The 15,840-nt window shown below is 40.4% G+C and overlaps 1 protein-coding gene across 1 annotated transcript in view; it reads left to right on the top strand.

Moving 5' to 3' along the window:
- GPATCH2 (G-patch domain containing 2) overlaps positions 1–15,840 on the top strand; it is a 158,400-nt gene that overhangs the window by 10,465 nt on the left and 132,095 nt on the right. The window contains exons 3-5 of the mRNA XM_015405928.1: positions 1,034–1,095; positions 4,105–4,287; positions 6,209–6,288. Coding sequence (XP_015261414.1) covers positions 1,034–1,095; positions 4,105–4,287; positions 6,209–6,288 — 325 coding nt within the window. The remainder of the gene's footprint in view (positions 1–1,033; positions 1,096–4,104; positions 4,288–6,208; positions 6,289–15,840) is intronic.

Below are 15,840 nucleotides of genomic sequence, written 5' to 3'. Positions count from 1 at the left end.
TTATTTCAAGAATATGTGGTTGAAGGTTCACCGCAAATTTTAAAATCCAGAAAAGCAATATATTTTAAAAGTGTGGGCTGTGATTATTTTTTAATTCCTCGTAATAACAGCAGAGATAAATACTTCTGAAGAATAATTGCATGTAGCTTGAAACACAGGCCCTTCCTAAATGGTGCCCTGATATATTTTTGCTGCTTTGTAGGTTATTTGGCAGCCAGTGTTTGGATCACTGCCTTCACAGCCAGTCTCAGTTCCCTTGTGCATGAACTGAATAGTGCACACAGTGGTATATTTGTATTTGCACGCACTTACATTTGTATAGCATACTGCTAAAACATTTGGAGAATGTCTGAGAAAGTGTAATGTCAGACGCAGCCGTTAGTTGGAAATTAAAGAAAAATAAATGGTAAACAGTGTCTCCCCCCCCCTTTCTTTGTTGTTATCATATTGATCATTTTCATTTTTCTCAGGGTGACCTTTTGATTTAATAGGTTGTCATTATTGTAAACATTCTTTCTTTGTCTCAATAGAATTATAATGAATCTTTATGTAGTGTATTTTTCAGAATATTTTGCAAATGTTAAGAAAAGTCATTCTCTCAGTACATGTATTTTATGTGCTGAAGAAGGAATGCTTTTGATAGCAACTCCCCCCCTTTATTGAGCAGTGGTGTTTGGGATCAAGCTGAATTGCACAGCATAAGAAAGGAGCAGTGAACATTTGATGGGAACAGATAATAAAATGCATCAATTGTGTCAGCACCTCATTGCAGTCACATCTGGCTTACTGTCAGGGTCCCATTAGATTCCTGTGGTTTTATGTGCCAAAAAATAATATGTTCTGTAGTTAATGGAACTGGGATATTTGCAGTGTGTGTGTGTGTGTGTGTGTGTGTGTGTGTGTGTGTGGTTTTTTTAAATCATCTTATTTTCTTTTAGATTTTGGTCAGGCTTAAGTTTCATCTGAGTTCAATCTTGTCTGTTTAAAATTTTACGACTGAGATGTCAATTGCACTTTCTCTTCATTGTTACAGTGAATCCAGCAGCCTGAGCAGTAGTGATGCTGGTTTATTTACCAACGATGAGGGAAGACAAGGTACTGGAGCAGTACAATTTTTAGTTTAAGTTCTAGAAATATGGTGTATTATTTCACAAGAGGTTGGTTTATTTTTAAATCTACTTCATAGGAACTTTTGAGAATGAGCATCAAAGTTTTGTTTCTTTTTAAACCCTGCAAAAGTGAGTCCAGGTTTAAAAACAGAAATAATCAATTTAATCACTGTAGAGGCACATAAGGTACATGCTTGTAAATTGAATGCCAGATTTGTTCATTAATTCCAAAATGTGTGTATAAAGTTTTCAGCATTATTATTTTTGAAATTGATATAAAACCATCACTATATACTGCAGTACTCTCTGTGTTCTTCAGCACTGATGTTAATAAGTGTTCCCGTTTAACAGAGGTTAGAGACAGCTAATCAAAGAGAGAATGTCCAGTCTGCTGACCTTTCCAGTTGACCAAGAGTGCTCTATCATATGTACACACTCACATACCTTCAAGAGCTCATAAAGAGGCAATACACATTATCACAAAACTCTGGAACTTCTGTTAGAAATTTGTTAAAGCCCAATGTTAAAGCAATGGGAGGGCCCTAGGCAACTTTACTCAGAACTAAATCTGAGGATTTACTCTTTCTCTCTTGGTGCCTTCCACTGCAGACAGTCTCGGGTATAAAATCTGGGTCCAGCATTCTTCACACTTTTTTTAGAAGATGGTCCAAAAGTATGGGGCTACCACTAAAAACACAGAAGATCTTAAAGAGGCTGGGTGTTCCACCCTGAAAATAGGTACCCTTAAAAAGAGGTGCTGCATTGACATGAGGTGCTAGATGGGCCTATATATGATGCAGTACTTAAGGAATGGGCCACAGTGGCTTAGAGGTTAAGATGCTGAGCTGCAGACCGGAAGGTCTGTAGTTCGGCAGTTTGAGACCCTAGTGCCGTGTGACGGAGTGAGCTCCCATCTCTGGCCACAGCTCCTGCCAGCCTAGCAGTTCAAAAGCAAGAAATTTCAAGTAGATAAATAGGTACCGCTTCGGTGGGAAGGTAACAGCGTTCCGTGTGCCTCAGCATTTAGTCATGCCAGCCACATGACCACAGAAATGTCTTCAGACAGCACTGGCTGTTCAGCTTGGAAATGGAGATGAGCACCACCCCGTAGAGTTGGATTTGAGTGGCTTTCAAGCAAGGGAACCCTTTACCTTTTGACTTAAAGAATATGAGTAGGGAAGCTGCCGAATTTCAGTGGCAGCTTTCAGCGGTGGGCCGAATCAGATTAGAGAATCTGATTTGGCCCACAGCGGCTTGCCCAAAAAGCAGCCCCTGGCCCCAGGGAAAGCATGGGGAGGCATTTAAATGCCTCCCCACTCCCGGGCTTTTCCTGGCTCGCCTGCCTTGGTGGGCAGCGAGGGAAGGGCGGGGGGGCTTTGGAAGCCTTCCCCGGGTCACCCGCCAAAGTGGGTGACCGGGGTAATGCATGGGGAGGCTTTTAAATGCATCCCCACACCCCTCCCTGGCCCTTGCTGGCCGGCCCCTGTGACAGGCGGCCAGGAAAGGCTCGGGAGGGGGCTTTGGAAAGCCAGCAAGGGAAGGCGGTTTAAACCCCTTCCCTTGGCTTGCTCTGGTTCCTCGCGGCTGAGGGGAGCCCGAGCAAGCCGGCTCTTGGAGGGGAGGGGAGGCAGTTTAAACCAGTTTAACCATTTCAGCTCTGTTAATAATTTAAAATTGTGAAATAGGGTGATTCAATGGAAGCATGACCTTGAAAACAAAATTCAAGTTTGAAAAGCCACAGGCACCCAAACCTTGTACTTACAGTGCTTAAAAATCTCTTAAGGGAAAACTATTAAAACTTAAACAAATTTTAATTTAAAAAAATTATATTTAAGCATTGATTACCATTTTTGGAAGCAGTTATGAGAACCTATAAAATGTATTCTACTTGGATTCAAATGTAATGTTGGGAAAACAAGAGGCACTAGGAAGAAAGTCAGTGATCCGTCTCCTCCTGAGGCTACTTCCCTTTTTAGCATAGCCTTGGGGAATCCCACCTAACTAGCTACTTCCTTTCCCTTATATCTTACTGGTTTATCTTGTACATGTTCAAGATTATTCATGTTCATCTTGTATATATTTCAAGAGATTCTGGAGCCTCAAGTCAATGTAGGACAACATCACTATAGTCAAGACAACTGTGCTGTCACTCCTTACCTCACATTACCAGGATAGTATATTGTTGTTGTTAGGGCAACTGATTCATTCTTCCTAATTGGCTGTATGTCTGTGATACCATCCCTGAGGCTACCCACAATATATGCCAATGCTATCGCTGCAACTATGAATAGTACACAGAAAGTAGAAAGATATGGCAAAAGTGTTTTACAAGTTGAGGAGTATTTTTTGCATGCAACTTTTAAATGTTGATTTAATGAAGTACATGAATGTATACTCTTTGTATATTTTTTTCTTTTAAGAGGCAGTAAAATGTTGCTAGATTCTTGGTGACGTGTAGTACATTTTCAGTGTGTCTTATGGTATTGTCATGTTTAATTTAAAATCAGCTTTTTCAGAACTTATTTCTTAATGAACTCAATTAAACATGTTATTTGGTTACATCTGTTTGTAATTGTTTCCACCTTTGTAAATACCATACAAATCATGAAATTAAGCTAATTGTATACCATTATCAACTGCAAAGGGTTGGTTTTCCAATTTTATACCTTTTAATTCCATGTAGGAGTTAAAGCTTGTTTATTGTTAATATGTAAAGTATAGTAAATTAAAAGGAGTTTCCCTACTTTTTTTTTACAGTTGTTACTACAAGGTTAGCCAGTTTATTAATTTTCACATATCTGAACTGGCTTTAAAATGTTATTGTTTATGTCCTCTTAGTTGTCAGACTAGTAAACATAATGTTCTGAGTAGAGCTACACTACAGGTGCAACTATTTTACAGTAGTATAGGGGAAAGTAATTCTGATTACAAGTGAGGCTTTGGATAATAAACCTGAATATCTTTTTTTTTAACATGAAATGTTTTTTTTACACAGGTGATGATGAGCAGAGTGACTGGTTCCATGAAAGTGAGCCTGGAGGTGCCTGTGGGATTACTGGGATCATTCCCTGGTGGGAAAAAGAAGACCCAGCTGAACTAGAGAAAGAGTTGCCCGATCCAGTCTTTGAAAGTATCTTAACTGGCAGTTTCCCTCTTATGTCCCATTCAGGAAAGAGAGGTCAGCAATATTTAAAAGGCAGAGTAATATATTTTAAACTTGTTATGACATATGCTGCAGGATCATTAATGCAAACTAAAGTTTGTGATCAAAGTCCTAAAGCAGATGAAAAAGTTGAGAAAAGTATCTAATATAGTATGAAGCTGTAATCCTTTGCGTAATTATGATGTTAAATACTGTCATATCAGTTGGGTGGATGTTTGGGCAATTTTGTCCATCATTGTATCCAAAGTTTCTTACTGAGCTCTCAGAGTTTCTTAAATTTCTGTTCCCTTGCCTTCGCTAATAGTCTTTTTTTAGTGTCTATCAATGCTTGTTCTTCTGAACTTATGCTTAATGAAGGAGTCTTTCTCTCTTTCTCAGTTAGTTTAAAATGTTTACATCATGCTCTCTCAGCATTCATTTCTTAGGAGGCAATGTTTTGACTGACAAAAACATTGAATATATGGTTTTTAAAAAACAGGAACCCACATTTGCAAAAATTGGTATTAAAATACGTATTATTAAAAATTATTTTAAAAACAGAAAATATTAAAACAGGAATAAAATAATTTGGTAGTAAAGGAAAAAGTCAGTTTCATGCCTTTTCAGAAATTATAATTTTTACGTTTTGTTGATCTATATCTGATATGCAGCATATGAATACAGTAGTGTGACTGATAAGCTTCACAGGGCTGTTGCCCCATGTTACTTTTGAAGAATGTGCCTGCATCTACATAAGCAAAAAATTCTGTATCTACCGGTAGTATCAGATACAAGCAGAGTTATGTGAAGTTGAAACAAGCAAGCTCTACCTTTTGAAGCTATATAATATACTGTGTAGCTAGTTTTACAAACAGATCATTTTGAGAATAAATACTAAGAGATGGTAAGCAACTAAGTTTTGGTTCTGGCTCTTTTTACTTTATTCAGCACTTCTTATGTGGAAGGGCTAGCTGAATTAGACTAACAGTTTGGTTACAAAAATATTTCCACCAACAAGAAGAGAGTTTTTATTTATGAGGTTGGTTCCTGCCCAGGAAGGGACACATTGCTGTGCCTGGCATGGAGAGTAAAGACAGAGAACTAATGGAAGGTGCCCAGCAGTGGCATGATCAGTACTGAATGCCTGTAGCTCATCTGAATTGTCACTTGCAGGCCTTACCAATTGGCTGATCAGGTCAGCTGACTGGGATCAGCAGGGCAAACCAGTTTGGAGGTATTCCCCTCTTACCCTTTGTTTCGGGGACTTGTATGGTATAACCTGATGTCATTAGATCTCAGAAGCTAAGCAGGGGCAGTACTTGGATGGGGGAACACCAAGGAAGACTTTGCAGAGGAAGGCAATGGCAACCCACTGCTGCTTCCTACTTGCATTAAAAGCTGGGGTCTCCACAAGTCGATTGCAACTGGAGGGCATATACATACATAGTTCATTCTGTGGGAGAAAGAGGAGCCTTATACAGGACAGTGTCCAGTGCCCTTCTGTGCAAGCAGGGTAGGCTTTCTGTGTGGTCCTATGGGATGGACCCTTCAGGGCCTCATGGCTACTTCACCAGAGGGGCTGATGTAACAGCTGCCTCCACATGCTGGTGATAGTGAGCAAGAGGAGTGACTTGTATTACTTGCTGGCTTAAGGTAATCTTTCTCCTGGGTCACGTCACCACCCAATCAGAATGTTAGGGAGTCTGCTGTCAGCAAATAGATTTCATTTACATCAGAGAGTCTCTGCCAGAGCATTGGAGAAGTTGCCAGAAACGGTAACCAGTAAAGCTGTGTGGTCTACACCAGTAAAGCTAGTCTGGTGTGTTGGTTTTGTTCTGTCTTTCCCTTGCTTTGTCCCTGCTGTAGGCCCAGCTGCAACTCAGTTAGGGTTGCCAGTTAGTTGTGTTTAAGCGGAACTGTAATATGTAGTTGTGTAATATGTAATAATGTTTTGTAGATTTCCAGACAAGATTTAGCCATCTTCATGGAATGCCAGCAAGAAGCGTCAAAAAAGCTACAGGAAATTCAACAGCAATGGTAGGCTGGCTCTCATCCTGTATTTCCACATTAAATGATAGCATTTTAAATAACTATTTTTCATGCATAATTGAAAATAATTTTCTTTCAAGGTGCAAATGAGAGTGGTGAGACTCAGTTCTACTATTTTTAATATTTGGTTCTCCTTTCAGAGCTGTATCTTTTCATTGCACCCAACATGGATGTTATTCTTGAAGGTCAAATTAACAGTATTAAGTGTAGTGTAGCAAAGCTGTATGTATTAAAGCAATGTACTTTTAATTATGGAAATGCTTCCTGATATCTTTAACCCCCAAGTCCTTTTTGGACTTTAACCCCCAAGTTATGCAGTCTATCCTTTGCCCATATCAGTGGTTCTGTGAATAGATATAGATACAAGATGACCTGCCTTCTATTAGAACCGCTGTTAAAAACATTATGCAATGGATGTAAAATGTATTTTTAAAAATCTGTGGAACTTATTTTATGTACCTAAGGAAATTTTTTGAATGTTTGTTGAGGAATAGCTGTACTTAACCGAATAATCTGCCTTAAAACCTTGACCTGTGAACTTTACCATTATTGGTCATGAATCAGATGAATGGTGTCTAGTTCCTGGTTTCAGATCTCCCTATTTTTATTTTTGGTTCACTGCTTGCTTGAGCATATCTGGGATTTGTAGCCCATTTTCCAGGCTTATTGCAATCTCAGTCTGGTATTTTATAGAAGCTATTACAACTGATAGGTTAACTTCATGGTATTGATGATACATGGCTTAACCACACTAAAAACTGCTATCCCCCTCTAAATTGTAAAAAGGTGATTAAGTTTCAATTGATGGAGATATACTGTATCTGTGTATACATATAATGAGAGTCAAGAGTTGTTTTCTGGTACAGTGTCTCCTAGACTAAGCCCTGTCTTCTGCAGAATACATAGTGGATGTCATAATAAAGTGTCCTGTACAGAAATATTTTGGAGTGTTAAATAATTTCCAGAAAGCTGGATATATTTGAGTAGTCAAAACCTTGCAGAATGTACTAGGTACTGTGTAAAACAATTTACTGATTCATTTTGTGGACTTATATCTTTGAGGGAGTGATATACTTTTTATGGTTTTTTCTGTAATTTTTGTAGGGAAAATATGTAATTGGGTCATTTTCTTTACATTGACTTTATGCGGGTAGAAGAGAACAATTCAAAGAGTGCACTCACTCTCCCTCCCCCAGGCACACTGAGTTTGACTGGTATTTATAGGTGTGTAGGTTGCTGCAAGTACAACAATTTTATAGAAATGATGAAGAGATCTGTCTGCATTGTTGGGCAATTGTACAGCTCGGTATTGGTTATGATGCACAGTCTTCTGCTATACATGCAGCCAGGGGATATGCTTGTTCTTTCACAGTCATACCAGTGCATTTGCCTTGGAAATTTGGCTTGTCAAGACAGAGTACATATGCTTATTTGCTATCATTGAGTAAATTTTATCAATAATCTTTGAAGTGCTGAAATCCAATGACAAAAAGGAAGGGAAAAAATGGAATTCCTATGACATCTGTAATGCAGAACAAGAAGTAATTACTGCTATTAGATTGTTACATGGAAAACAAAAGGGCTTTTAGAAACATTAATCTCTCAAGCAAAGTTGCAGATTTAATTCACTGAACAAAATTGGGACGATGACCTAATTCTTTCACTTGCCTGATACTTGTGAAGGGAAGAAAGGGGATACATAGCGCACATTCTGATGAGGTATCATCTCAGGTGCTGCACATACACACACATGATCATGCAGTTCGGAACAGCTTGAGGTACCCATATTGCTTCATAAATTTAGGTTGCCCAGTAATATCCACCTCAGCTGTATCAGGAACTATCTACAGTGTGTCAGCTGCAGGAAATGGTGGCATATATACAACGTCTCCAGGTAATTATTATGGTCTGTGGTAGGATTGGACTTAATGGCAGATCACCTATTGTAGCAAAGATATAATTAGATCAAGTAGCCTCGTCACAAATTTGCCCTCAAGAGACAAATCCTCTAATGGAGTCTTCAAAAGAAGAATGCATCCTTGCTCGTGATTGATGAATGCCTCATAGCTTCATGAGATAACCAAAGATGACAGGAATTCCTAAATAAATTTCCTTAGATTTCTAATATTATAAAATGTGGGGAGTATAGTAGATAGCTTTTGAGTATTGGTTTTTAAAAGGCCGTGGCTTGGAGGCAGAGAGTAAGTACCTTACAAAGCTGGAAGGTGTTCTGCTCTGTTACCAAGTAAATGTCCTTAGATTTCAAATATTATAAAATGTGGGGAGTATAGTAGATAGCTTTTGAGTATTGGTTTTTAAAAGGCCGTGGCTTGGAGGCAGAGAGTAAGTACCTTACAAAGCTGGAAGGTGTTCTGCTCTGTTACCAAGTTACTGCTGGTTGTCCCCCTCCACACAACAACCCTGCAGTCCGCCAACTATACTGCAAGTCCCATGGTTCTCTAGAAAGTCAAGGAGCTGAAGTCAAAAAGAGGAGGGAGAAAAGCTCAATTGCACTAGCAGAAAACTCTGGTTCTCTGGATGCCACAGCTGTTGTTTCTTATATCAGGTAAGGGAATAAATAGTATTTTTGAACTATAAAGAGGTCAGTTTGCTTAGTACATAAGGAAGAACATAACTAAAAGAAGTAATTCATATTGGAAGTATTTGCCTAGAAACCTTTCTTTGAAGATTTTTCAAAAGAGGGTTGGACAGGTATCTGTCAAGTATGCTTTAGGTGCAGGATAATCTGATATTGGACTAAGTAACTCATTGCTGGCAACTTTAACTCTAAGACATCTTATAGTCAGAAGTTCTACTTTGGTTCTGACCTCAAGACACTAACTAGACCACTACTTTGGTTTCTTGCTTTCCTGAAAGGATAAACACTGTTCTCCAATGTGGTGCCCACCCCTTGTTTCAGGAAGGTGGGCAAAGCCATTGCCTTTGTGAGGGTTGTGTTTGGCAATAGGTTCCCACGTTGAAATAGCTGCTGGTGGAAATGAGGGAAGGGCTAGTTGCAAGAGATGTGGTGTTTGTGCCAAGGATGGAAAAATGGTCTGTCTTGTGTAACATTCCCTTTTGTGCACCCTCCATGATCTCATCCTAGCCCCCAAGTGACTGCTGAAAAGTGAGCGAGCTGGCCACAGTGATGTAGTAATGCCTTTACTGTCCTTTTTTCAGAGCCAGCTTGCGCTCTCACTCTCTTGCTTAAGCCACTGTGCCTGGAGCTGGGAAGAGAGTGAGAAGTCAAGGAGTGAAGTGTTAAGGGGCACACAGGCTTCTTGCAAAGAGAGGTTTCATAACACTTCTGGCTGTCTCAGAGCAGGCTTCTGCAGTGAGAAACCTGAGCACCTTTACTTCCCTCACTGCCCCCCCCCCGGCTGTGGCGTCTTTCCTAATGGGGGGGGGGCTGTGTTTTCTTTAAATCATACTCTGTGACATGCTTGCTTTTAGGGGAAACTGTTTTACCTTTTTATTCACAATTTGTGTATATAAACTTGGTAGTTTCTGCTGCCACCAGAAATTAAAATTCCAAATCTCTCTCCTTTGGTAGTGTAACCCAGGGTCTGGGCACTTCAGAGGACTATGTGGCCCTGAAGAAGTACTATTTATTTTTTTAAAACTCTCTTCTTTCGTGTTGAAATTGTGTTTATGTTTATGAATTTCAATGACTTCCCTGTGTAATCTTACATGGTAATTGGATGTGTTGTCCAGCCTTTCAGTGTCTTGGAACAAAATACTGTGTCATGTTTGGGTTAGGGTATGTTCAGCCACTGCTGATTTTTTGGGTTGGCCAAGTCTGCAGTGTCTTTCATGTTCTCTTATTATTGTCTGAATGCTACGCAGCCCTACCCCACCTTCCTGAGTAGATACAAATTACCTGCCTACCATTTTTCTTCTCGCCTTGACACAGAGAGTACTCCATTGTTCTGTGTTATACCTCTGAGGATGCCAGTCACAGCTACTGGCAAACCGTCAGGTCCTTCAGTGCCAAGACCCCGGCCAGGCAACTCGTAAAATCTACAACAGCTAATGAACTCCGGCCATGAAAGCTTTCGACAACATATTGGTTATAATTTTGTATCTATATACTATTTCCCAAGTGTGCCCCTATCTGCAGATACCTAACTCCGCAGATCAGGGCTACACTTGCACTAAACAGATTTTTCTGCAAACCTGGGAGACTCCCAGGTTTACAGAAAAATCTGACAAAAAAATGGGGGGTTAAATTCTCCCCAAAGTAAAAGAGCACTTTCTGTTCAAGTGCAGAGAATGCACATACCTCAGGTGTGCCACACTGGGCCCCGTGGCAGCACAGCAAACTGGGCCACAGTGAGCCCGGAAGGCCATGCTGGGCCCAACTGCATGGCAGCCTGGGAGCCTTGCTTCGCCTGGCAAGAAAGGGGTGGGAAAATGGATTTCCCCCTTCTGAGAGTTTCGCAGAACCCCCACTGAACCAGGAAGGAACTCCTCACAGTCGCCATGCCACGCCAACAAGCCTGCTGCCCACCTGCTGGAAGGTAGGTGGGGAGAGCAGCAAGGATGGGGGAGGTGGGGGTTCCAAGGGTGGGGGTAGTAGATAGGGAGAGATGCAATGTGGGGGTGAGTGGAGTAATGAGGTAGGTGAGGAGAGCAGCAAGGGCGGGGCGGTGAGTGAATGTTGGGGTGGTGTAGATAGGGAGAGGTACAAAGGTGATTATGAGTGAAGTGCCAAGGTTGGGGGTAGGTGGGGAGAGCAGCAAGGATTGGGTAGACTGATGGGGGAAAGGGGGGGGGGGGCAAAAGAAGGTAAGTTGACAGATAAGGGGAATGGGAGAAGGGGAAAATAGAAGGGTAGGTTGACAGGAAAGGGAAGGCAAAGATTGATGGAGAAGGGGTGGAGGAAAAAAGAGATGGGGGTAGGATGACAGATAAGGGGAGGGGGATAAGGGGGGTGCCTGGCAAGAAAGGGGTGGGGAGATGGATTTCCCCCTTCTGAGAGTTTTGCAGAACCCCCACTGAACCGGAAAGGAACTCCTCACAGTCGCTGTGCCACGCCAGCAAGCCTGCTGCCCACCTGCTGTAAGGTAGGTGGGGAGAGCAGCAAGAATGGGGGAGGAGGGAGTTCCAAGGGTGGGGGTAGTAGATAGGGACAGATGCAATGTGGGGGTGAGTGGAGTAATGAGGTAGGTGAGGAGAGCAGCAAGGGCGGGGCGGTGAGTGAATGTTGGGGTGGTGTAGATAGGGAGAGGTACAAAGGTGATTGTGAGTGAAGTGCCAAGGGTGGGGGTAGGTGGGGAGAGCAGCAAGGATTGGGTAGACTGATGGGGAAAAGTGGGGGGGGGCAAAATAAGGTAAGTTGACAGATAAGGGGAATGGGAGAAAGGGGGAAAATAGAAGGGTAGGTTGACAGAAAAGGGAAGGCAAAGATTGATGGAGAAGCGGTGGAGGGAAAAAGAGAAGGGGGTAGGTTGACAGATAAGGGGAGGGGGATAAGGGGGGTTGACTGATAGAGAAAGGACAGGGGGCCAAAGTAGAGAAGGGTAGGTTGACAGATAATGGGATCAGAGGAAGGGGAAAATAAGGGGTAGATTGAGAGAGAAAGGGAAGGGTAGATTGATGAAGAAGGTGGGGGAAGAGATGGGTGTAGGTTAACAGATAACAGATTGTAAGAGAAGGGGAAGAGGGAAGAAAGCAAGGGGGGGGTTGCACCCTCCCTGCAAGTTTTTTGCAGGTCCCCACTTGATGGGTAGACCTGATGGGGAAAAGTGGGGGGGGGCAAAATAAGGTAAGTTGACAGATAAGGGGAATGGGAGAAAGGGGGAAAATAGAAGGGTAGGTTGACAGAAAAGGGAAGGCAAAGATTGATGGAGAAGCGGTGGAGGGAAAAAGAGAAGGGGGTAGGTTGACAGATAAGGGGAGGGGGATAAGGGGGGTTGACTGATAGAGAAAGGACAGGGGGCCAAAGTAGAGAAGGGTAGGTTGACAGATAATGGGATCAGAGGAAGGGGAAAATAGGGGGTAGATTGAGAGAGAAGGGGAAGGATAGATTGATTGAGAAGGTGGGGGAAGAGATGGGTGTAGGTTAACAGATAACAGATTGTAAGAGAAGGGGAAGGGGGAAGAAAGCAAGGGGGGGGTTGGACCCTCCCTGCAAGTTTTTTGCAGATCCCCACTTGTTTAATAATGATGATGGCGAGGATATATGTGAATCCTTGGTGGGGTGGTGCAGAATAGTCATGTGGCTCTTTTGGTCAATATTAACTGTGGATGTGGCTCTCCACAAGCTGCAGGACGAGTACCGCTGTTCTAAATACATTTCTTTTCTGGGTCAGTTTTATAGTGCTTCAAACTTTAAAATGCTATAAAGTATGAAAGAGCTCTTTATTCACGGAAAGCTGGGTGAATTCTTCAATTCAACTACAGTATTTACCCAATGCATCATGTAATGCAGAAAAATGTTCATGTGTGATATTGGGTAAATGATTTTCTAGATTTGTGTAATTTTCTAAATGATAAAATTTCATTTTTGTCTAACGAACCAGTGAGAAACATGCATCCAGCACATTGTCTTCACTGAAGTAGTATTAACTTATCAGTGGTTGATGTTAATTAATGTTCTATGTACTTTCATCTCCTTCAGTGAAGCAGTCTGCTATTGTAATATTTCAAAAACGTTAATGTTCATTGAGTCTCCTACAACTACAGTAATTTAAAATATGTTCTCAAAACTGGTTTAGCTAGTGGCTGAGAATTTGCAAAGGAGTGAAGTGGGAACTCCCCATTTCAAATCTCACTTTGTCATGAATTGACTTGGGTAACTTTAGGCATATCAGTAATTCTCATCGTCAGCCTTCTGTGTGAATGGTAAGTCTGAACCTGCTAGCAAGCTTGTTGTAAGGACTGCTGAAGTTTATATTTATTTTTATTTATTATCGCATTTCTACCCCGCCCTCCCCACCAGCGGGCTCAGGGCAGCTTACAATAGGGCACTATGTGCCAAAACATAAAACAGCATAAAAACAGGATAAAACAATCTACATTAAAGTGCTCAATGGTTACAAGTTATTATACATGAAGCATTTTGGCCTCTCAAGAGAGAGCTCTACGTTTTATATGGTTGTTTTCCAGTAAAATTTGCAGTGCAGAAATGTGTCATTCATGAGGACAGAAATTCATAGCAGGGTAACAGGAGATAATGGTAATAACTATTCTACCCCTGCCTTTATTTGTCTATCATTCAAAACTGTAGTGATGAATTTAATTCCCTAAGATAAATAGAGGTCTTCCCGGAAGTCAGAAATAATCACAAATTCCACTGTAGCCAATATTTCCATACAGGTCAGTGTTCATAAACGAGGCCCAGGAAAAAAAGACCTTTATGTTAAAACTGGTTTTCTGAGTTTTATTCAAAACCTCACATTCCATCAAAGAAAGCTGAAAGGAATGAGCCGGGCCAGGGTGTTAGTACATATGGGGACAGAGGAGGTAGGTAGAACATATAAACACAGTCCTTCTGACCTTTGGCTCTTCTTTAGGAGATCACGGAAATAGAATTAATGCTAATGCATTAATGCATTTCAGACTTGAGGCATCAGTACACATTCTTTGCTTGTAGACAGCCTGCTGCACCTAAAGATTCACAAGTCTATCTGCTAAGCAGAAGACAGTTTTCACTACCTCAGTAGTTTGTTGGGATCAAAAGCTAGATAGTCCCCCAAATAATAAGAAATACTGTCTATATTGATTGTGTGTCCACCATGTGTAGCAAGATCACCGACCATACATGTACCTCAAAGAACTGGAAGTGCATCCAGTGTGTTTTGCATGCACACAGAGAAACCTACTCTTGTGCACGGATACCTCTTGCTGGCTCAGGGATGGGAGGCTTTATGACACTTGCTAATTTGTATGCACACAGAGAAACCTACCTCTTGCTGGCTCAGGAATGGGAGGCTTTATGACACTTGCTAATTTTGTCTGCCATTGGTTTTTAAACATGTACAATGCTTTAATAAGAATCTCTATTATGAAAGCTATTATTTCTGAGTTATTAATGTTGTCTCAGACTTTCAGTTCACAGATGTCAGAATAATATAGTTTAAAAACTATATATTTGACCTGTTCATTCTTTCATATAGATTTTGCTATATCCAGTATTGGCTATTGCTAAAACTGTATAACTTTTTTAAAAAAGAGAACCCTTTTGAGTATGATGGATTTGTACTCTTCAAAGGGAAACAAAACACTAAATATTTCTAATCCTGCATTATTTACCGCATGGGTGGTTAAAATGCTACTTTAAGTCTCATAAAATTTAGAGGAAGAAATCTGCCAACTGTAGCAGGAATTAGATTTAGGAAGAGAGGTACAGAGTCAAAATATTGCTACAGAATTAAATGTCAAAAATCTTCTTTAATAGTAGATATATAGTTCACAGTGTCTGGTTATGATTAATACATTTAATCTAAATCACTGGAAGTTGCTCTCTCCTTTTCCATAAAATACAATAGGACACAAATCAGTTTTACTGTAGGTGGATAACAATTGGAAAATAATGCATCTTCCCGCCCAATAAATTGTCAGTTATACCTTTTAACTAAAATCAATTCATCTTTTGAAAATTTATTGCAATTTCTAATAATAAATCTTTTCAAATGTTTATTCATTTGCTGCTTGATACATTTGTGCCACTTTTGCCATGGTCCAATGTTTTTTTCTTTTGATTCATTGTAAATTAGAAAATCTATTTTGAGTCAATTTTCTAGTTAAGAGTTAAAATCTATAACCCAACCACTTTATTCTGTATGTCCTTTACACATTTTAATACCCTTGAACTTGAACTTTGATGCAATAGAATGTATTTTGATCATAAGGTAATTAAAATACTTTTCATTGTAACTTGTTGAAAACAGGCCAAGCAGCAAAGCAAGTAGTTATAAGATTGTTGGGGATTTTTTAAAATCACAAATCTTCATTCCATAAGAAAATGCAAGAATAAAACAAATGAACAAAAACATGCACTTTAGGGAAATGCAGATGAAAAGAAATGTCCTATTGCATACGTACTTGAACAGTGAGGTAACAAGCATGTTTTTGTCATATCTTATAAAAGGGAACCACAATAGTATCACAGCTGGACACTTCAGACACAGAGAAGCATCTTCATTTCAATCTTCTGGTATTACTTCCCCTCACTTTTAATTTTTCAAGATAGCTGCTATCTTTGAGTATGAAAGATTAAAGACAAAATTGTGTAAAATAATAATGTGATCATTTCAAACACTGAGCCGTATAAAAATATTGAGCCTTACAATGACTTATCAGTTCATCATTCAGATAATTCCCCTGTTGTCTCTTGTAAAAAATCTTTATGGAAAAAGTGGATAGGGAAAATTCAAACAATCACCTGACAAAGCAAGATGTAACAAAACTGGTTTTAGACTCTCTGAGCTCCCACAACACAGTTTGTAGTCCAGAACAGTGTGAAGGTTGTGAGACAGAATCCCCAGTACATTCAGTGCAGAGAGCTAATCTCAACAAAGGAATATGTATGAAAAT

This window comes from Gekko japonicus, unplaced genomic scaffold, assembly GCF_001447785.1.
Source record: "Gekko japonicus isolate JY-2015 unplaced genomic scaffold, Gekko_japonicus_V1.1 scaffold279, whole genome shotgun sequence".
Classification (NCBI taxonomy): Eukaryota; Metazoa; Chordata; class Lepidosauria; order Squamata; family Gekkonidae; genus Gekko; species Gekko japonicus.
Note: the sequence above shows the minus strand (reverse complement) of the source record. Positions and strands in the feature narration are given on the sequence as shown.